At 37.5% G+C, this 22,029-nt stretch overlaps 1 protein-coding gene across 8 annotated transcripts in view; it reads right to left on the minus strand.

Moving 5' to 3' along the window:
• PPP2R2C (protein phosphatase 2 regulatory subunit Bgamma) overlaps positions 1–22,029 on the minus strand; it is a 207,944-nt gene that overhangs the window by 47,583 nt on the left and 138,332 nt on the right. For all 8 annotated transcript variants that reach the window (XM_037385213.1, XM_037385239.1, XM_037385222.1 and 5 more), the window contains 4 exons: positions 15,149–15,246; positions 14,376–14,541; positions 10,049–10,161; positions 7,857–8,034 (listed from right to left, as the gene is read on the minus strand). In XM_037385213.1, the coding sequence (XP_037241110.1) occupies positions 7,857–8,034; positions 10,049–10,161; positions 14,376–14,541; positions 15,149–15,246 (555 nt within the window). The remainder of the gene's footprint in view (positions 1–7,856; positions 8,035–10,048; positions 10,162–14,375; positions 14,542–15,148; positions 15,247–22,029) is intronic.

The following is a 22,029-nucleotide window of genomic DNA, read 5'->3' on the forward strand; positions in this document are numbered from 1 at the left end:
CCAGCCTAGCAGTCAGAGAATTCTTTCCCTCTTTTATATTATTCTTAATTATTATTTATCTAGTATTACATAGACAATTAGGGTGGACCCCTACAGAATCTAAAACAATTTAAAGAAAATCAGGCTTTTTTTGATCACTGATACCTAGTGATAATACTGCTTAACAACTCCATTAAAATTGTGATAGGGTTTTATTCTGTTAAGCACTGTCTTTCTGCAGTTTAATGTATACCAAAATACTCTTACTACAGTACATACACAATTTCAACATTTGAATTCTCTCTAGCTTTGCTTGTTCATATAGGTAAGGTGTGGTATGTAGTTAATATTTTAACATAAAGTGGTTACTGTACTTTGTTCAAACCATCACAGTTTGAGACTTAATGTTACAAACGTCTTATAAAGGAAATGCAAACTAATGTATGAAAAAAATATAAGAGAAGCCAAAATGCATTTCACTATACCTTTTTTTGTCTCCAAAAGTACCGATTAAATTTACTTTAACTCTTACATTGGCTAATGAAGACTCAGTCACCTTCCTATCTCCTGGGATGAAGCTTAAACTTGATATTTGGAAATTCAAGCTATTCTACACCCACCTGACTGCAAATCTGTGTCTTGATTTTCATCCGGCTTTATTTTGGATACCATTATTTGTGAACTCCTCAGTACAATGAGGAAGTCCTCCCAACAACTAAACAAGACACAAAGTATTTTTTACTTCCATGTGAGCAAGGATTTATTTCTGAATAAGTCCACCAAGGGAGAATATCAGAATTTGCATGGGTTGGCATTCTAGACAAGAAATAACATATATGTACTTCACCTGACCGTAGCAAAACATTCTTCTTTCCCCTTCAATAACTACTGTAGTCAGAACAAATAGTGGAGTCATACTTGCTTTTCCAGATCCACAACACTAATTGAAAAAGCCCAAAAATACTGTCTGGAAGAGCCCATTTATAAACTTGGTTTGTTTGTTAAGCTTTAAGTCAGTATCGAAAAAGCATGAAAACTCTAGTCAGATAGGAAAGACATCTCAGGCCTCCCTACAAAACAGAACTTTAGTTTTCTGGGCATCTGAAAAACACAGTATGCATAGCTTATACTACTTAATGCAAAGAATCTTTCCAGGAATGAGGGACTATTTTTCATGATTTCAAGAATTCTCTTAAATTCCCTTAATCGCTACCATATGTATACAGGACAGCACTTTCTTGCAGTCCCATCAGTAGCACTTTATAAGCTTTATACTGGAGCTTGTTCTGATCCTGAGCCTTGGTATATGACCTATGATCTGCTGCCACTCATACATATGATGCTTTGCTGACACAGAAATATTCATCATTGGGCATAAGAACTATATAAGAACTACAGTACCTGCTGCCAATGTATTAATCACATCTTGGCAAAACTAAATACTGAATTACACCAGTGTAAATGACCTTCAAGTTATCAGGTGATTTGGTATCTACAGTTGCATTGGTAACTTCAAAATAATTTCTTTTTAATGCACAAATACTCTTAAGCGGAAAGATCTCAAATCCAAAAGTTAACAGGCAAAGTCAATGGAATCTGCCGCTTTTCAGAGCTTCAAAAATCAGATCACCTAAAACCAAACTGAAATTAATAGCTAATCATTGGAAATGGATAACCATGAATTTCCACCTAATATAGTAATTTTTCAAATGAAAAGCTCTTCCATTGCTTCAGGTAAGAGTAACTTAAACACAAAATTCTTGGGAGAAATAAGCAGGCTTAGGTACTACAACACTTTTCCTAAATTCATCATCAAATGACTAAATGCTAAGCATTGGCAATGTAAAGATTAATTTCAGCGGACGACAAAGTTTTTGCTTCTGATTACCTTTTACAAGGTTAGAATCATCACATATTTTTTTAGAAAACACTAAATTATTTTTCTCTGCCCATTAAAGCAAGTGATCCCTAGCAAAAAACCATTTTCTAGTGCTCAGTGACATTTTATCCCATTACAGACAATCTCTATGGAACAAAGGTACACCAACTTACATTCTTCCAAAACAAAACCATTTTCCTACCATTTCTTGATCTCTGTTACCTTTTTATAGGATTTCTCTCTCCTGAAGAGTTTGCCACTTTATCTAATGCAGACTTAGAGTATGGATGGAAGTGATGGGAAGTGGGATCTCACCAGGCAACACTGAGATTCTGGGCTGAAATTCCAGCAAACATATTTGATTCTAACAGTCTTTGTTTAGCTGAGTATAAAGTGGGGCTGACTGACTGACCTCAGAATTCTACTACAATTACTTTAAAATATTTCTGTTTCAAAGTATTTCATTGTGTTAAAGTGTGTCAATCACTTCAGTAATACAGAGGATGAAAGATCTCTATTGTAACCTGTTTACAGTGTAATTATCAGCAGATGAGAAATGGTAACACAGCAAATAATCTAACAGTTAAGTATCGATACTTGGTGTATTCACAAGTTTCATGCAACAAAATTTATTCTTTTTTTTTTTTAATCCTTTTGCCTCTACACAGCTTTGCAAGAACAAGGCACTGGAATCCTCAGCATTTCTAGTAGTTTACCTCACATTAGAGTACAATTCAGCATTTATCAAAATGCACAAAAAACCTCCAGCTGACAGTACTCACATGTGAGTTAGGTGTCAAAATCTTTATTACTGTCAACTCTTATTTTTACTAGAAGCCCAGTACTCCCCTGCTGAAAAAGAAGTGGAGACTAAGAGTGCATTACATCAATCCAGAATCTAATCAACTTGTTGAAAATAGCTTTTATCCCCCTCCATTGTTCAGGTAGGAATGTTTTAATTAGAAATTCTGTTTTAATTAGAAAAGCAAAGCAACTATTTCTCAACAGCTACACTTCAAAAAAACTTGCCAAACTGTGAAAACAGGGTATATAGTGCCTCTGCAATCCTCTACTTACAACTGGCAGACATCTACATTCTCTTTTAATAGAGAGAGACAGAGACAACACATGTGGGAGAAGGAGAGATTCTAGGAAGTAAAGAATAGAAGAACACGGATTTGCGGAAAAGCTACCTGAATGTTGCTAGTACCTAGAATATGACTCCATGGTATAATATACACCTTTTAAATACATGATACAGATTGGCAGAATGTTTCTTGATACAATAGGAAGTGCTAAAATACATTACACAGAGCTCTCAAAAGAAGAGAAATCATACCGGCCATCTCCCCAAACAGAAAGCCTATGCCTGAGGAAACCAGTGCTGCAGGTGGGGGTGGCAGCCGGTTTTCATGCAGTAAAGAATTTTTTTTTTTTTTTGAGAGCACAGAAATTACATCCTTGTGCACACAGCTTGTGCACAGTCATCCTGGCTAAGGAATTTTTATAGAAGCAACCTTATCTCCCTCAAGGGCATAAATTTGCCAGCTTACAGCTCCAGAAATACCAAGTGAATACTGCAGATTTGCCTTCAGTTTAGCATCCAAATACTTAGCACTGGGGCAGGTAACAGGCATTTTTCTAAGGCTAACTATCTTCTCCAGCCTTGGGGCTGCTGCCAGAGCACTATATATGCACTATGTTCAGGTGCACAATGGGCTGCCACCAACTTGGTATCCATCAATGCATCATGTTATTTTGGGTTTTTCCGTTTCTTTTTTGTTTGTGGTTGTTTTCTTTGGGTTTTTTTTTTTTTTTTTGTTTACTTCTTAAGTAAATTAATTTCCCCAAGACATGGTGCCTAATGATCTGACTATCCATGGCATGCTTCAAATACTGGAATACATTAGACTATAAGAAGGCCCTATGGTGATTTGCTAATTAGCTTAACCCTTTTGGGACACGGAAGAAGGAATTTTTTATTAAAACAGGATAACCCTGGACTATATTGATCTGACTGAGAAATGAGTATTTTAGTCAAGATGAGTCTCAAGATGAGTACACGCTGGAAATGGTGATGTTGTTTCCATAGCAATGCCATGACAGCCTCTAGAGTGAAATAGTGTGCTACCAGGAAATGAAGGGAGTTCAAGTGCTATGAGCTACATAGTTCTGTGAGCAATCCAAATACATTCTCATAAAGAATATTTAGTACAGCTAGATAGTCCAAAGATTGCTGCTGATGTTAGGTAAGCCTTATCAGTACACTTCCAGCAGTCCTGTCTTCTCATTCACTACACCCAAGATGACTTATCTAAAGGCTTAAGCTACAGGCAACACTGCTAAGCCATTTCAGACTGAACATTAAAAAATATAGCAACCTCCACCTCACTTCTTTTCCAGTGAAGAATATCATCCATAATTAAGGCCACTGACTCTCATTCTCCATAACACAACCAAACACATTAAACCTTCCAGCAAAGCAAAGCCTCATATGTGCAATTATTTAACAGCTGACATTCCCCCTTCTTTTCCTCTCACCTCCTCCTCTCCCTTGCCTCCTCCTGCCCAAATAACACTGAGCAAATCTGCTTGCAAGTGGGAAGCAATGTACAGAAGTCTTGCATATTCCTCATGAAAATTTACACAGCCGTAGCATGAAACTCACGTGTCTGTTTTTTACCTCAGTTAGTGTTTATGCTAATACAAAAGCAAACCAGACAACCACCAACTGTATTTTATTTGCCTAAGGCTTTACCTAAGGCAAATATTCTGGTCAAATTCTTCAAAGCTGATTTAAAATATTTTCCAAAGGAGACAGAAAGAGAATTAACTTAAGGGCTACATTGCTTTGCCTTTTCATTTTCAAAGAAATGAACAATTCTCAGTGATTTGTATAACTGCAAAAATAATCGTTATAACCCACTGTTCTTGAATAAAATTCTACAAGACAAAGTACTTTACTTGAAAAACACCCTAGTACACCACTGCCAATCCATCCTTTCTCCAGCGTTTCCCTTGCAATTTGTAAAGATGTTCAAACATGAGCTGAATGTCCAGAAACTCTCCCAGTGTATTTGTTTGTGTCATTGTCACAACCAGCCTCTTGGGTAAACAGATAGTAGTTCATTATGTGTAGCAGTGCTGCCTCTGAGGGAAAGCAGAAAGACAAATACACATCACTATCAGATCCCTTATTAACAAATGCCACTTCAAACCAAAATGTTTTCTATTTATTGTTTTAAACACATATTCCAGGGAATCAAGCCTTGCATGTAAAAGAGCAAAATGCTTCATTTCCATTTTACATGTAGTAAAAAGATGTGAAGCCAGAATCTTTAAGTCTGAGCCTCCTGCTGCCTGTCCCCCTAAGTGTACTGCAGAAAGCATCAAGCCCAGCAACGTTCATTTATAATTTAAACTGTTTGCTTGGCAGAATTTTTCCATCTTAATATGTCTAGTCCTAATTGCAACTGGCACGCCCAATGTTTTTACCAGAAGCTCATCTGCTTCCGGGAGAGCTTTAAGTTTTCTTAAGTTAAACTCTCTCTTTAAGGAGAGTTTAAGGGTTTTCTGCAGGACAGAAATGCAGTTTCTTTACAGGACGGATGTTGAAATCTAGTGAAAAACGTGCCCCTGAAATTTACAAGGACTTACAGGGCTCTATACAGACAAAAAAACACCTTGTGGAAAGACTGATTCAAGTTTAACTTACCCCTTTCTTTCAGGTATCATGGTGTCCCAGTTAATTCCCCAAAATGAGCAATATTCTGTAACTATCTCACCTTCTCTTGGAATAAATATCTCAACCTTTCTGTTTATCAAAGAATTAATTAAAAGTAATCTGCCTGATGGCCCAATTTGGACAACTGAGTACAGATACAGCTTATATTGTCTGAAACAGAAATGGATACAGACTATTTAACTTAGTCTACTCTCTTGAATACATACTGGTATCCAGCCACAGAAGTCAAACTGCTGCCACCGTGGCCAGCTTAGCAAGAACAGTTTGCCCCTAGCATTTATCATCCCTTTACCTAGTGTTCTCTCCTGTCACTGCCTAAACTTTCTCATCACAGTCCTCCCAGATGTTTGTTCATGTGTATTTAAAAGCAGCAGCAATATCTGTATCCCAATCCAGGACAGAAATCCAGTTATACCAAAGTCATCTGCATAAGTATCACAACACCGCTGTCTCACATACAGGAAGTTTCCTACCCTAAAACTCAGAAACACACTCTTAATTTTCCCCCTTGACATCACTCTAGTACATACTCAGAAACTGAGCATGCTACGATAAATTTTATCATGTTTTAAGAGTTAAATCAATGATTCAAGAGGAAACTCTGAAACAATTTTTATCAGTAAATATTCAACAAGAGTGTGCTAATGCTTGAAACAGAGTCCACGTAACCGTCACCAATATAGGAGCTGAACACACGTGAGTAAAAGCCATAACATCCTGAAGAGGTTTTCAACCTCAAATAATTTTATCTATAATGTTCCATTCAAGACACATGGTAGTAGTTACAATTTAAGACTGGTTTTCAGCTCTTTCCTAGTATATCGCTAGAATTTGAAACATTGGAGGCCAAGTGCTTCTGAAGCCTGCATACAAGTGTTCTCATACAAAGCACAAATGAAATGTTAATAAGGGTTATGAAATTTATAGTTTTCATAAGCAATTTCTTTACATTTCCTGCCTCAATTTCCTCATCCACAAAATAATAGACAAATTAATCTATCTACCAGCCTCTTAATCTTATGTAAGGATAAATTGATCAACATAAATAAAGCATGTGAAGATAAAAAACTCTGCATAAACACTAAAAGTTATTTTACACTACCATACTCACAATACTTTTGTACTGATTGCATCAATACTCCCATAGTAAGCCTTTCCTCTTCAATGATTTACACACACTTGGGGTTTAACAACTCATTCGGGGCTGATATTTCTGGCAGTAAGCTTTTAGTGTGCCAAATGACTTAAAACCTCGTGTTGTCCTCACAAACTATAGTAACTATTTGTTTTTTTTAAAAAAACTTGTCAGAAACAGTAAGAGTTGATTGATTTAATGAAAATGTTTCCTGTGACATTAACAAAGCATGGGCTAAGCTCCACAGATGATCTGGTCTATGAAGGAAGAAATACAATCACCAGAGACAGGGAGAACACCCTGTCACATTGGTGCTGTCTTTTAGGAATTTGCCTGCAGTAGGACAACCTCACTTTGACATCTAATAATCTCTCATAAAAATCCACAAAGAAATATTCTTCTAACGCCTTTTGAAATACTTGAAATCACCAAAGAAACACAACATTCTGAGTTGGCCCCATAACCTATTTCTCTTCTTATTGGTCTTTTATGTTCTGAAAAACACAGAGAATCACTTTTCTTGGCTACATTTTATTTTGTTCCTCCTCCAAGCCACCCTGTTGCAGTGCAAGGGGCAGCCTCACAGATGACTGGAATGATCCTGCAAACACAGCTTTCAGGATGGTGCCAGCACTTGACACAGCAATGACTGCGTTAATCACAGACCCAACAACTCACACAAAGCAGCTGAGCCTTACTCCCAACCTGTGCACATCTCAGGCATTAGGGTTCCGGGAAGCAGGGTGATGGAGAACAGGAGGTAAGGCCAGGGTAAGGACTAACCTTTCATCAAAGCAAGGTGGAGTAGTTCAGTGTGAAGCATCTTCAGGAGATAACAGTATATTCTAGTCAGGCAGACAGTTACCATTCAGCTGGCATCAGTTTCCCATTTACTTGTCATTAAGCAAGTCCAAGACTAATTTTTCACATAAAATTCCCTGATTTTTTGCAACCTTTTAGCTGTCTCTTATGATATCTGAGCTTTTCTGTAACAAATACCGCAGGGATTCTGATAAGTAAAGGTATATTTTAAGATCTGCAGAAAAATATTGTAAACCAGTTCTATTAAGCCCCATTAATTCTACCAACACTGAGAAAGAAACCACAATAAAGGATACTGAAGCTCCTATCTGTGATTGCTAAATGCCAGAGGTTAATCCTGAGATCATCTGCTGACATGTATGTCTCACAGTCACTGTTGACAGATATTGAGTTGACATGATAGGTGTGACCATTAGCAAAGATTCTCCGGGGAGTGACTTCTACCATCAAATCCATAGGTTTCAATACAGGCACCTGCCAAAAAAAAAAAAAAAAAAAAACCAAAACAAAAAACCCACACAAAACACAAACCAAAAAGAGAGTAAGATTTTGAATAATTTCTTGCTAGGATTATGAGAGTTTCAATGGAGAGCAAGCAAAGACTGTGACATTGTAAAACTTCTCGACAGTGTACGCAAGCTGAATTTCCCCGTGGACGAATTGCTGAGCAAGGCCATCCTTGCCAAGGAGGAAGGACAGGACAGGAGAACTGTGGAGAGCCAGGCAATGCAATGGAAAGCCTGGACCGTGAAAAGGGAGGCACTGGAAAGCCGAGAATGTGGGAAGTGGGGCACTGACAGCTGGCATAGAACAGGCCAGTCCCACTGCAGGAGCTACTGTCTCACACATGCAGGAGGCTTTGGCTCTGACAAGCAGTGAAGTTCCAGTATTTTGCTTTTGCTGAGGAGTTTGCTGTTGGTTGTAAATCACTTATAGTATTTGTTTTGCTACTTGATGTCTCTCTTTCAAAAATGTCAAGTGGTGAAAAGGTTATAATCCCAGCAAAACATAATAAAGTCTTGGAAAACAAAGCCAATGTGTACTGACATACCGTACATAGACACATACTTCTAAAAAGCCAAGAGCACAGACTATCACTCATCATTATGCCCTCATTACTTCCCTGTGTATCGCTTCAATGTCATGCTTCAACAACTAGACACTGTCAATTTATTCCCTATTGGTAAAGCATTAAGCACTGTAAGGCTGTGGTCTATGATTGGGACTATTCGATGTTGTTCAACATGCATCAGAAAAAAATCTATCATACATCAACCCACAAGACAGTTTAAAGAGGAACACAGAGAAGTTAAAGGTTGAGTTTAGCTTGCCACTAAAGGAACAAAACAATGGTTGGCTCAGCCTTTGAATTCTAACACAATTAGCAATCTGGGATAGTTTTGTTTGCCTAACCATATCAAATAGATAAATATTCCATTAATGTAGTCACCTTTACACTTTGGAGGCTTTTTTCACAACAGACAATATTGGCTTGTTTTGGAGATGTGGTTTGGTTATTTGGTTTTAATAATAAAGAAATACTAGTGCTTATACAACAGAGCCTTCCTGTTCTAACCTTTAGCCACTTCCTTTGCCAAAACACCTTGAGTGAATTCAGCCATTAAAGTCTGAGAGCAAAAATCTGTTACATTATCATGCAGCTGTTGGTCTCTTCTCCCAAGTAACAAGCAACAGGACAAGAGGAAATGGCCTCAAGTTTGATCAGGGGAGATTTAGATCAGATATTAGAAAAATATTCCTCATGGAAATGGTTGTCAAGCATCGGAGCAGGCTGCCCAGTGAAGTGGTTGAGTCACCATCCCTGGAGGTATTTAAAAGATGTGTAGAGGTGGCACTTAGGGACATGGTTTGGTGGTTGACTTGGCAGTGCTGGGTTAACAGTTGGACTCGATGATCTTAAAGGTCTTTTCCAACCTAAGTGATTTTATGATTCTGTGATCATACATGCTTCTGTGAGCTCCTTGACTCCATCTGTTCAGCAATGCAGAACCTGACTTTCACTGGAACACAGACTACTGCAAATCCCACTCTTAAAATAAGAGATAATTATTTTATACTAATTAAATAAAGATGAGATTGAAATATGGTGTACTGTCTTTAACACAGTTGCTCTGAATAAGGCAAGAACACTGTCTCATATTAGTTACAAGTAGAATGCTTCCAGCACGCTAGGCTAAAGGGTCCTGTATGAAAGCATGTTAGGTCACACTGAGAATTTTATCAGGAAGAATAAAACTGACATAAACTCTTTAAACATATTTGTGTTGGTCACTGTATCATACAGGATTTTTGATTTGAAAATATGTGACAGATTTCAAGACCATTACCAGACAGCTAAATCTTCAATGAGAATTATCATATGTATGCTTAGCATTAGGTACATACTTAAATCTTTTACAGAATTAGCACCCATTACTACATTCCTAATACAGAAACAACTAGATGTTAGACAAAGACAGCAGCTTACCTGCAGTGATGTTACTGTAGAAAGATCTTTAAGTTTTCCTTCTTCATCCTTTAAGTTGTACCCCTCTGGTCTCTTATCTCTTTCAGTAATTTTCCATAACTTGATTGTTTTATCTTCAAAAGAAAAGACAAACAACTGTTTGTTGTTTAAACAAGCCAAACTGCTTGTTTAAATAATTACTGAAAAGTGTTAATACAAGAACATACTAATATTTGTACAATTAAAACTTTTTTTTATTAATATGCATTTTTCATAACAGCCATTGCATATATAGCAAAACAAGTCTGTCTGAAGTCCATGCTGCAAAACTCAGGCCAAGCAGCGTTCATCCTCCTCCAAGAGGAACATTTTTACTGCAGTTTCTACACCTTGGTTTAGACAAGTCCTGTACTGAAACAGTCTAGGTCACATAACTTTGCATATCCAGAAAATTTTGCCAACAACAAAAAAATACTCATAAAGCACATCCCCCATACCTTCAAACTGACTGAGAGGATCCTGACAGCTGACAGACCATAACAGAGCACGTGCTGCTCTTGTATCCAACTTGGCAGTTTGCAGGTGAAGCAAACCAAAACCACTCAATGCTCACTGCTGAAGCTCAGTTTGACTATTTGACTTTGCAAGGAAACAATCTTGTTATTAAAGCCAGTTTGCTAGGTTATTTAGGGAGACATTTCTCCCTCCTAACAGAATGCACCTAAAATACTTGAGAAAAAAACCCCTGAGAGAATCGTGTTCTAAGGCTAAGAGTGAGAAGTGGGGAGAAAAAGGTAGTAGTCTTACATGGAACGGAATTAAACCTAAACTCTCTTTTTCGTGGCGGGTGAAGCATATGATGGAAGAATAAGGATGCTTTTCATTTAGTAAAGAGCCTCTGAAGCCAAAAAAATAGAAGTTTTAAATATTTTAGATGGAGTTTGTCCTTGTTTTTGTAGTAGCTGAAGCTGCAGATCTCCCTAATATTGACTATCCACTCCCACTCTGGTTGTGCACCCAATCTGCCAACCCTAATACACTCCCTAGGCTGAAAAATCAATGAGAACTCTTCTGCAAGAAATCCGTCCCTGAGCTTCTAATGGTTGTTCCACTCATCTGTTCATCGAGTAGCCAAAGCCCTTCCAAAGCTTGTGCACTTCAGCTGCCACTACAGCTCTCATTAACCTCTGTTCCTGCATCATTTCTGATAGTGTCCCACTTTCTTCCGTTACCCCTCTTTGCTCAAGTACATAGCAGATCATAATTCTTACCCCAGCATGGCTGATCCAAATACTTCTTTCAAATCCTAGTACAAATCATTTCAAAGGCAGGATATATGAATACATGAATCATTTTGCATTTCAATGGCAGCTTTAACTTCAACCCCTTTTTGATTCAAAATTAATCCTTCCATTGCTCTGTTTTTACTATTAGGCATCTCCTAAAAATATTGATATGCTAACTTTCAAGCAACAAAAATATTACAATTGATCAATCCACAGAGGTTAGTTCAATTTGCAACTAAAAAGTTCCAATTAAATATTCAATAAATTTGATTTGCATTGGTCACATTAATTAATTACTAAAATTACATATAGGCCTTGTCATGCACTTGGGGTTTTTATTACATGTAAATAGCACATTCTTGCTTATCTATTCAAAAATTATAAATACAGCAATTGTAATATGAATTATTAGAAAAAACATAAAACAAATTTTCCATTGTTGGACTTGGCCACTATTGATAAACCTATCTCTTTCCTAAGTGAAAACTATTTTATTAGCAGTTAAGAGTATCACATGTGTTGGTTTTCTTCTCCTTCGTCTCCCTCTGGACTTCAAAAACTCCCTGGAAATTCTAAGCATGCCTGTATTTTGCAAAATATAGAAACATCTCTGTGAGGTTCAGTATTCATTCAGTCTCAAGAGTGTTGTGAAGTTTAAATTAATTAATGTCTGGTAAGCCGTCTGAAATCCTCTGATGAAATGATCTGTATGGGCCAAATTCTGATCTACCTGATGTAGCTCACATGGAAAGTGGCCCCAGTATATTCTGGTACAAAAGATACCACTGAATCCTAGTAATTTATTATTATACTATAAAACCAGTGCAGTTTACAGTGCAAACTGGAAATTTGCTAACTGCAAGCAATGGAAACTCACAGTAGGATTCAAAAGCCTTGGTGGTTTCCTTCTGCCTCCATTAATAAGGTGCTACAATCAAGAGCTTAGCTGATGACTTGTTGGTAACATGTGAACTGGAACGGAACCGATAAATCAAGGTCCCCTCTGAGAAAGGTGACCTGTGCAGAAACAGCCTCAGACAGAAGTCCTCTTTAGAAGGACGGAAACAGATTTGGGCACGTGCAGACCGGTCAAGTCTCATATATTGAGGATGAGGTTTAGATGGACTCTCCCCTCATGTTCCCTAATAGAGGGATGCTCCTTCCAACAGATTCAATGGGCACTGCCCACCTGTGCCTGCAGAAAGGATGCTGTTTCACAGTCCTCATTTTTCTGACCAAAACTGGGCTTTAGATCCTGAACTACTAGAAAGCAAAGTATCAAAAACTGCATTTAAATATCAGGGTCAGAAATTCGTAAATATAAACCAGTACTCAAGATGTTTCTACAACTTGCCCAATATAAGCATGTGTGACAGGCAATGACGTTCTTCTCTGCAAGTCAGGGAAAACACTGTTATTCCTTTTTATAAGCATGGAATTGATACACAGCATCAATGACTTCTCACAGGTAATATGTGAGACCACAAGGAATTCAACACGGGCCTTCTGTGTCCTAAAGTTAAAGCTATCTTTAGGAGTATGCCAAGAGGTGAATCTTTAGACTTCAACCCTGGTGTGCCAGGAAGCTAGGAATCCTCCTGGGCACACAAAAGTGTTTTATAATTCAAAGCCAAAATCCAAAGACTATGCCAGTGGCACAACTTCTGTTCACCTCACCATAAAGAGGTCTGCCGGGATGCTCCAGAATTAAGAAGAGGGAAAAACAGAGGCCAAAGTATTTTGCCAGGTTCTAGGCTCGGGTCAGAGTTGCCTGAATCTGAATTAACCCATAGCAACACTAAGACTGATTATTTCTTCCCTTCTCCCTTCCCGTATTAATATCAACCAGAAAACTGATATAAAGGTCTATTGGGCCAAGTCTAAAAGAAGCATAGATGAGGACTTGGCTGCATTCCTCAGTGTTTCCAAAAACAAAATCTAAAATGAAAAGGGAGAGGTTTACTTTCAGTAATCTGCTTTTGTATCAGGCACTGGAAGAAGCTGTTCATAGTTAAAGTTATCTGAAGTAGAAGGGATATTTTGACCATGAGAGAAGCGTAGAAGTAAACTCCCAAACTTCCTAATTAGCTGACTAATCATTAAATTAGCACAAATCACCTAGCTATAACAGATATATTTAATTTCAAATATTGCAACAGTGCCCCCCAAAAGTCAAAAGACAACTTTAAGGGAAACAGAGTACAAAACATAATTTGCTATCTACTGTGAATTAATGTAAATAGTATTTATTGCTATAAATTTTAGCTAGAAGTAATAACTTCGCCCTAAAGCATCAATTCCCAAAGGTGAGATTACACTATTTTTCTATCGGCAATTCCCAATTATGCTCAAACTTCCAGAAGAAAAATTATTTTTGGATTATAATGAGATGTAAGATTTAAAATTGGATATTTCTCCCATGCATCACCATCAATAATAAAGGTTGTGGGGGTCCAAATGTTTCTAAATGTGCATGTTAGGCTCCATTCAATTTCTTTCCCTTATGTCACATCTGCATAGGCCCTCTTAGCATTAACACTGCATTTTTTTTAATCAATAGGCCTTAAGCATGTTAGAAAGATGAGTCAGTATCCATGTCCAACTATTATTCCTATTGCCTTCCAAAGATTTGTGTCTTTAAACCATAAATAAACCATTCTGACAATAATGAATGAAAAGAAAAAGAAATTAATCTCTCTCATCTATATTCATTTACACATCTATGAAGAACAGAAGTTATGACAAACGCATCAGACAAAATTCTAAATCCCTGGTGAAACACGGCTGCTGAGTAAGGTGATACCTTTGTCACCAAATTTATTTCAGAATAGCACTGCATGTTAATAGCAGAAATGGATAGGTCTCTGGCTATGGATAGTCAATAGGAAAAACCCTATGACTATGAATAAAATACATAAATAACAGATATCAGAGTCAGTATAACATTCTTGGTAAACTCTAAAATAGGAAATTACTAAAACAGTAGATTAAAATGAACATAGAGCACTACAATGCACAAGAGCAAAATGCTGGTATGTCCTATATACTCTCATCTATCTTACCATTTGTTGATAAAAGTGAATGAGCTGCATTTTGCTGTGGTAACCACTTGATCTTGTTTATTTTTTCTTCTATCTCCAAGCTCTTCAAATAATCAAATTCTGGTTCATGGCTCTGGAAAGTGCTGTAAACATTGTACTCCCCCTGATTGTAAGGCTCATTTTTACTCTATGGAGAATAACAACAACAAAAACATGTGGTTTATGATGGCGATATATGTCCATCTCTTAGGAAACGTGTATAAGCAGCCTTACAAATACAAAAATATTGAAATTGTAACTTAATTTCTCATTTTAAACATGATATTGACAGATTTGTTTCTACAGGGATTAAATTTCCTGTAAGAACTGAAGCAACATTTAATAAAAGTCAGAATTTCTTAAGAGATGTCAATTATTCAGGAAAGGTTTCTACAAAAGATACTGCAAATAGACCGAACTTAAAAGTGAAACATAAAGGTATCACAGCAAAGGCATAGTTTTAAATGGAATGGTTCCATCAAACTGGCAAAAGCTACTAAAACAATGTAGAAGTAAACCAGTAACAACCTTCTTTTTTCTTAGCTTAGAATTTTGGAGTTTTAAAGCATTTTTGTTTGGGACAGCAAACTTCAGAGTAAAAGATCCTTACCCTCTGTCACTTTCTCTTCAAAGAGGTGACAGTCTGTTTTACTGAATCTTGAGATTATAAACAGGTTTATTAGATCAAAATAAAATACTAAAAATGAAGCCAGGTTTCAGCAAGCTATTAAGGACTACATTGGTAACTCACATACCTCAGGTTCCCTTTGGAATATAACAACCCGACCCCCCTTGTCACCAGTAGCCAGCAGTTCTCCAGTGTGGTTGAATTCAACTGTAGAAATAATATCAGCTGGAGAGAAAAAGAGAAAAAAGGCAAAAATTAGACTGCTACTACAAAACAAAGTCATTCGACGTAACAAGCAATCCACAAAAAAATGCAACAAATGAGGGATTTGAAGGAAGACAGATGAATTCAACAGCAAGTCACTAATGCAAACAGGCTGCATGCCATTTCAATCAGAGGTTACTACACAATGAAACAAGTGCAAACATAATGAGGCAAATCTGTGTTTCCAGCACATTTGCAGTTTGGGAGTGGAGATCTCTGGAGAAGTTATGCTTCAAGAAGAGCAACTTCAGGCCGCTACAAAGCTTTTTTTCAGTATTGGCGATAGCAACAGCATTGACCTCCTGCTATTTCCACTAGCAAGGACCAACGTAACACCTCAGTCATGTTGATGTATTATTTATTCCTTACTCTTTATGAGGGTTTTAACATAACCCCTTGCACTAGTTTTCTCAAATATGTGTTTTAGCCAAGAATACAAAAGCAAAGCACACATAGCCTGTCCTCTCACGGAGGAATGAAGGCAAACCAGAACCACTCACTGTGCAATGCTGACAAGAGCCCATTCTAATCATCATTTTCAGTAAATCATTTCAGCACCATAAAAATATGTCATCAGAAGATAAAAAGATCTCAGTCTCTTTCTAATTTTCAGCAACTGCCCTTCCCTAAGCAATTGCATCAGCTTAGACAAGAAACCTAATCAAAACCTGAGGCCAGCCTCGAGTACAAATTACTATACATCAGAATGAGAAGGGAGAAAGAGACTGCAGGAGCAAAAGAACTGGTTCTTCTGTTTGTATGACAGTAAATGCTAGAATCATAATCCACAGTTAATCCTATGCTATTAGCATAATTTAAATTAAAATGCCTAGTGCAATAGTAATTTAAGAAGCCATCATATATACAGTCACAGACAAATGCAGCGTATTACTCAGAGATTGCACGTATGAATCGTCTATAATGATCAGTATTCACTCATCAGAAATATGGGCCAGATTTTTAGAAGCATCAGTAGTTAGCTCCCCCTTAGGCATAAAAAGCTGTGGGTTTCAAATATATTCATCATCCATCAGTGTATACTGAGAGCAACGAGGCAACAGTGGGCTAAGCTCTTTTGAAAACCTAGCCCCAAATGAGTTCACTAAAATTCAAAGGAATTGGAATAACAAGTGGATGTACCATTTACTTGATACATTTCATGAATTGAAAACATCTGTTCCTATTATTCTTTTAATAAACTAGCAGTTGAGTGATAGAAAGCTTCTACTGCCAGTAGCTGTCATCAGCAACATCGCCATCCAAAAGCCAGATTCTTACTGGAACATTATAAACAATTCACACTGATCATGGTAAAGAAAAATATCTTTTAACTTTAAGACATCTTCACCATCAAATTTTACTGACTGAAAAAAACAATAAAATCAAACAAACAACACTTCCTCTTTTTTTCCTCCACACACTACATAAATAAAGCAGAAAGGGGTAATCATAAAGTGCGTATGTAATTTTCATTTTTGCTGACTAAAATATATGGATGTATAGACTTCGAGAAAAATGGAACATGACAATTTACAGTATTTTGGGTCTGAATCCAAAGTTCCTCAGAGTTAATGGCATTAGATTTTTATGTGGACTTCCACAGACTGTGTACTTTATATGTAATACCCAAAACCCCCTAGTATCATTAGAGTACAGGAAGAGTAGAAAGACTTTACTTATAGTTGGTGATGCTCTGGGGTTTGGAATGGGTTGAGTTTGATCTAAAACCCTGCATTTTTTAAAATCTAAAAATCTAATCAACTTTTCTGGCATATAAATTCATTTGTAGTGCCTCCAGTGGAAGAACATTTCTTGGCTATTTTGTTCTTATCCTGCAAACTTTATACCGATCGTAGGTATGAGCTCCTGCTTATAAAATGATACCTGCACAATTTCACTTGTTTAAAGCTGATTCTTATCCCAACCATGCAGACAGAACTGCAGGAGTCTCATAATGACAGTCCTTTTAGAATGGAGGCTCTTACATGAAGTGTGCATTGGGGGAAAAGGGTAAATGCAGAGGAGAGGCAATAATATCTGTTAAAATTATGAGTGTATTTGTGTGTGTATGCATCTGCTTGTGTAATATATATGTGATTTTCTCAACAGGTCACAAAAGAAGCAGATAAAATAACTGTACAAAAGGAATGAATGGCATTTGAACTTACATGTGTGAATACACTTGCTACTGGTCTGGAATATTTCCACAATGGTATGAAATACTCTTCACAATGGTCACAAAATATTATATTGAACTTTAAAGAAGGGTTAAGAGGGGTGGTCATATTTTTGGAGGGTATGTTTTCTCCAAGGTCACCCCAGGCATCAGCCAATGTCCAATAAAGTCCACAACAGTATTTGCACAGACTTCAATAGTAACTGAACCAGGGTTCTAATAAAAGAGTTATATTGCATTTGCCATTAAAATATTGTGTGCAGTTAAGTGATTAGTTTAAAGAAAAGCAGCTAAAACGCTAAGTATCTGTGGGCAGTGTGTAACGATGTTGTTGAGGCAAAATTCTCTCCCCCCAAAGGTGTTTCTTCAAGATGCATTCCTCCTTTCTATTAGAAAAACTAATTCTGAACTGAAAACTACCTATCATTTTTAAATTAACTTGTTTTGAAAAAGAGCAGATCAAATATTCTGACCTTAAAGGCTATGCAGCTTGTTGGTAAAAAAATTATCCTTGAACTGGAAAATCAGTTTTATTGATCCTGTAAATAACAGCTGAAAACAACAGCCAAAAAAAAAAAAAAATCTTGTCCAGCATATCTCTTCAGCAGGCGAACACTAGTCATGCTGTTTTCATAAAAAAGATTAGCCAGGATGGCTCTTCCTAAGACAGAGGAGGTAGGAACAGAATTAATCAACAAAGCTCTTCATACCCTTCTGCAGAACATTCCCCTACATATTTATTAATGCTGTGGCAACATCAGCCACTATGTCCCATGCTGCAGATTCTTCTATCGGAGAATGGCTCCCTGAGCATACAGAGCAATTAACTATCAGATTTCACCCTCTCCAGGATATATAAACGCCTCACAATGGAAGAGCTGATGAATTTGCATGTACAGTAAGCCCTTGGCAAGGGATGGCAGAGATGAAAGACTCCTTCCAGACTTCTGCACTACACCTTCCATATCTCTGCTGGCAGTGCTGAGCTTTGCACTAACAATTAGGATTATTGGCGACAGAGATAATTTACCTATTAAGAACAGTTATGGGTAACCTCAACACCAATGGGCAAATGTTTCCAATCAGATTGCAAATCCCAACTTTTATCCAATACTAATCTTCCTACTCCATTTTTAGATTCCCCATTTCGTCTATGCAAAAATGTATATAAATTTGGATCTAACAGTCGTGATGCTCAACATTTTCACTCAGTTAAAAAGCACAACTTGGACACTCAAAATACAGATGCTGACTGGGAAAAGTAAACCAAAAGCCTTCAAAACCAGGGTATACACCTGGTCATCTGTTCCACATCCTGCCACAGCAAATTGTTCCAGCAGCTACACCACATTACAGACTTCATTCCCCAGACTCTAATTTCACATATTTACAGAAAGACATCACATTACAGCTTAAACTGAAGGGAAGTGTTTCCTGATCCAGTCTGAAGTATTTCATTCCTTGACTCCTAGTCACCTCTGCCCTTTTGTACCTCATTAACCAATTCCTCTGCAACTTGACAATTCACACTCTTTAAATGTGCTTAATGGCTATATTGCACCCAACAGCTGCTGCTTCGTTAGATATATTCAGCTTTTCTAATAGATCTAAGTCTATCAATGTACATCTGTGCACATCAAGATATCTCTAACTGATTGTACTGCTCTTCCCTCAACTTCATGAGCGTTGTTCCAGCATGGGTGGAGGCAAATGAACCCTCCAGCAGCCCCATCTCAGGCTCAATGTGGGGTGGCATGAAACAAAGGCTGGTACATGTAGCCCACATTAATTCAGGCCTTTATTTCAAACCATCGTGTAGTTTTCAATATTCACTTTCTAGCCTCTTACAGATTTATTTTAAGGGTTGTTTTTTTTAAGCTTATTTCTATATAACAGAAACAGGTCCAAATACCTTTACAAGAACTGGAAAAGTTGTATCTATATAATAGATCTTTGCGTTATTTTCAGGCATTCTAGCATAATTGCATGCCATTTCCCACCTAGTATGCACTCAGCAAAGCAAAGTCTGAACATACTTACTCATTTCCACACAGTCTTTTGGTCAGAAACCTCAAGGAACAATAAATAAAGCTCAACTACAATTTTCTGTATGTTTCCTTTACTAATAATTTCTACCCTTTCTGGGGCCTTTTAGCTGAAGTCCCTGGTATAGTTTATTTTGCTTCAGAAGATCAGGAAAGAAAAGTAAATTTGAAAACTATTTCACCCAGCACCAAAACGCAGCTTTTTGGACAGCGATAGCAAGTTTTGAGGGCAAAAAAACATCACACAATGGTACAGAGAAAAGAAGATCAGAGAATATAATATTCCACTGAACTGTAGTGTAAACCTGACAGAGAATAGGAATGGGCCAAAACACTGGAATTAACATCAGCACTTTTCTCAAAAAAATGCTGTGAAATCCTACCAGCCAGAACAGGTTAGAGCATCTCCTTTGTATCACATCCACCACAATCAGCATGGCAACACTGTCAGCCTGATCTGACTGAATCAGCATCTAGGTCAGGTTTTTGTTGTGCATGTTCCCAGTGGCTAGCAGACAATCTTGTAGTCTATGTTATTTCAACCAAGTTCTGACCTGGCCTAACCTTGGTTTGTGAAATCCAATAAGATCACAGCTCAGTCTGGCATGGCTGCAAGCAATGTTCAGTCATACTGATACAAAAATCCCTGAGGAGCATAATCTGGAAGAAGCAACAAAGCAGCTTGCAACAAAGAGTGCCATAAAACAAAAGGACAAATGGTAGATAAAAGGGGAGCAGTATAACAGTATCTCACGTGAAGGGAAAGCCATTAGAGTGAGCTGTGTTGTCAGCATTTAGTTTAGATTTGGACAATAATAATAAGGGGAAAGAAAAAAATGGATGGGAAGAAAAAGCCTGCTACCTTTTTTTAAGCTGAAGTTACAAAGGTTTCCTCAAGCAGCTAGAAAACAAGGTATGCAAAACCTCAAAGGCATGAGGGTCAGATGAATCCTTCTTTTCTGAAATAGCTGGAAGAGAGATCCTTAAAAACAGCTAAATTTGCTACTTGAAGCAATATCCTACTTGTAACATGCATCCATTCTGGTTCACAGCAGTGTTATTCAGTATCTTGGATCCAGGGATTGTATGACACCAGAAACAACCCCTCAAAATTCAAGTAAACACATTGCAAAATCTCACACATCGCACTGTCACCTTGGCTGGGTCAAAAACTTAACACTAAAAGCCAACACACCAGAAAGCCAACTCCACTCTACTGGTAGAACAAGAGATGTTGACCTACACACAAACTACCTGACCTCACCAAAACAACACAGGATACACGGTAAGCCAGTACACAGTTGGGTGGCCATATGATAAGGACAGGTAAGAGAAAAAGAGAGTGAAAGGATGCGTGAGGTGGAGAGAGAAAGAGCACGTGAATACGTTAGAAAGAGCAAAAGCATGAGAAAGGGCACAAAAGAGCATATGTTAGAGAGCACGTGCACACATGAGAGCTTAAGAAAGCATGAAAGAGCACAAGGAAATGCCACAGCAGAAGGTAACAAAGTAGTTTGAAATGAAGGATCTATCTACCCCTTTGCCCCTAGGATTATCTCTTACCCTGGCAAATCTTTCACTTTGCTTTTTTTCCTGTTTATTATGGCTTTAAAACCTGATAGAGTTTGTGCTGCAAAATCGTGTTTGTTCCATGTTAGATGTACAGGCAATACAAAACACAACAGGGAGCCAATTTTGCCAAAGCAAACTTTGAATATAGATGCCAATAGCGTAAGTCCTTCAGGGATCAGTGAAACAGGGTGATCAATCAATAAAAGAATGAGATCTATAGACATGTGTCCACTACACTTCATGTAGTTGTTTTCCTAACTGACACCTTATCTGGCTTCATTGCTAGCAAGGACAAATATATCGAGGAAAAAATCCAAATAGCACCATTTAATACTGTCAAGCAAGAAATGGAAGTTTATTGGGCTAAATATCACCTCTCTTTCTAAGTGGAACAATCTCTTCCTCATAGGAAATCCAAAACCACGGGGTCAAATGCTGTACAGCTTTTTAAAAGCTGCTTGAAACAAGAACACTTCAGCTGGGGATGGTAGTAAATAGTAATAATTAAAAAAACAACAACAGAAGCAAATTTCCTAACCTCAAATCCTGGCAAGCACTGAGCAAATCTTCCCCTTTTTTTCATCTTTAATTTCCAACTTTTGGATTTTTAGAAATGCTACACGTACATACCTCAGTGGCCTGCATCAGCCCTAGCTGATCATGAGACCATCAGGATACCACTGAGTTTCACAGGTCTATGCATCCCTGTATCTTCAGGGACCAAAGAAAGCACCTTCCCATTCAGAATATTTGAATGTAGGTTCACGCTCACTCAAAGAGAGAATTGAAACAGAACCTAAAAACCAAACCCAAAATTTACATCCCCTCTACGAGCACCTATGACCACTGTGATTTACTGTTTCTAGCTTTAAGCTTTCACAGAGTTGTTTTTTTTCTCCAGCATTTTTTGTATGTATTTATTTAAAGAGCTTAGAAAACATTTTCAACAAA

This window comes from Falco rusticolus, chromosome 1, assembly GCF_015220075.1.
Source record: "Falco rusticolus isolate bFalRus1 chromosome 1, bFalRus1.pri, whole genome shotgun sequence".
Classification (NCBI taxonomy): Eukaryota; Metazoa; Chordata; class Aves; order Falconiformes; family Falconidae; genus Falco; species Falco rusticolus.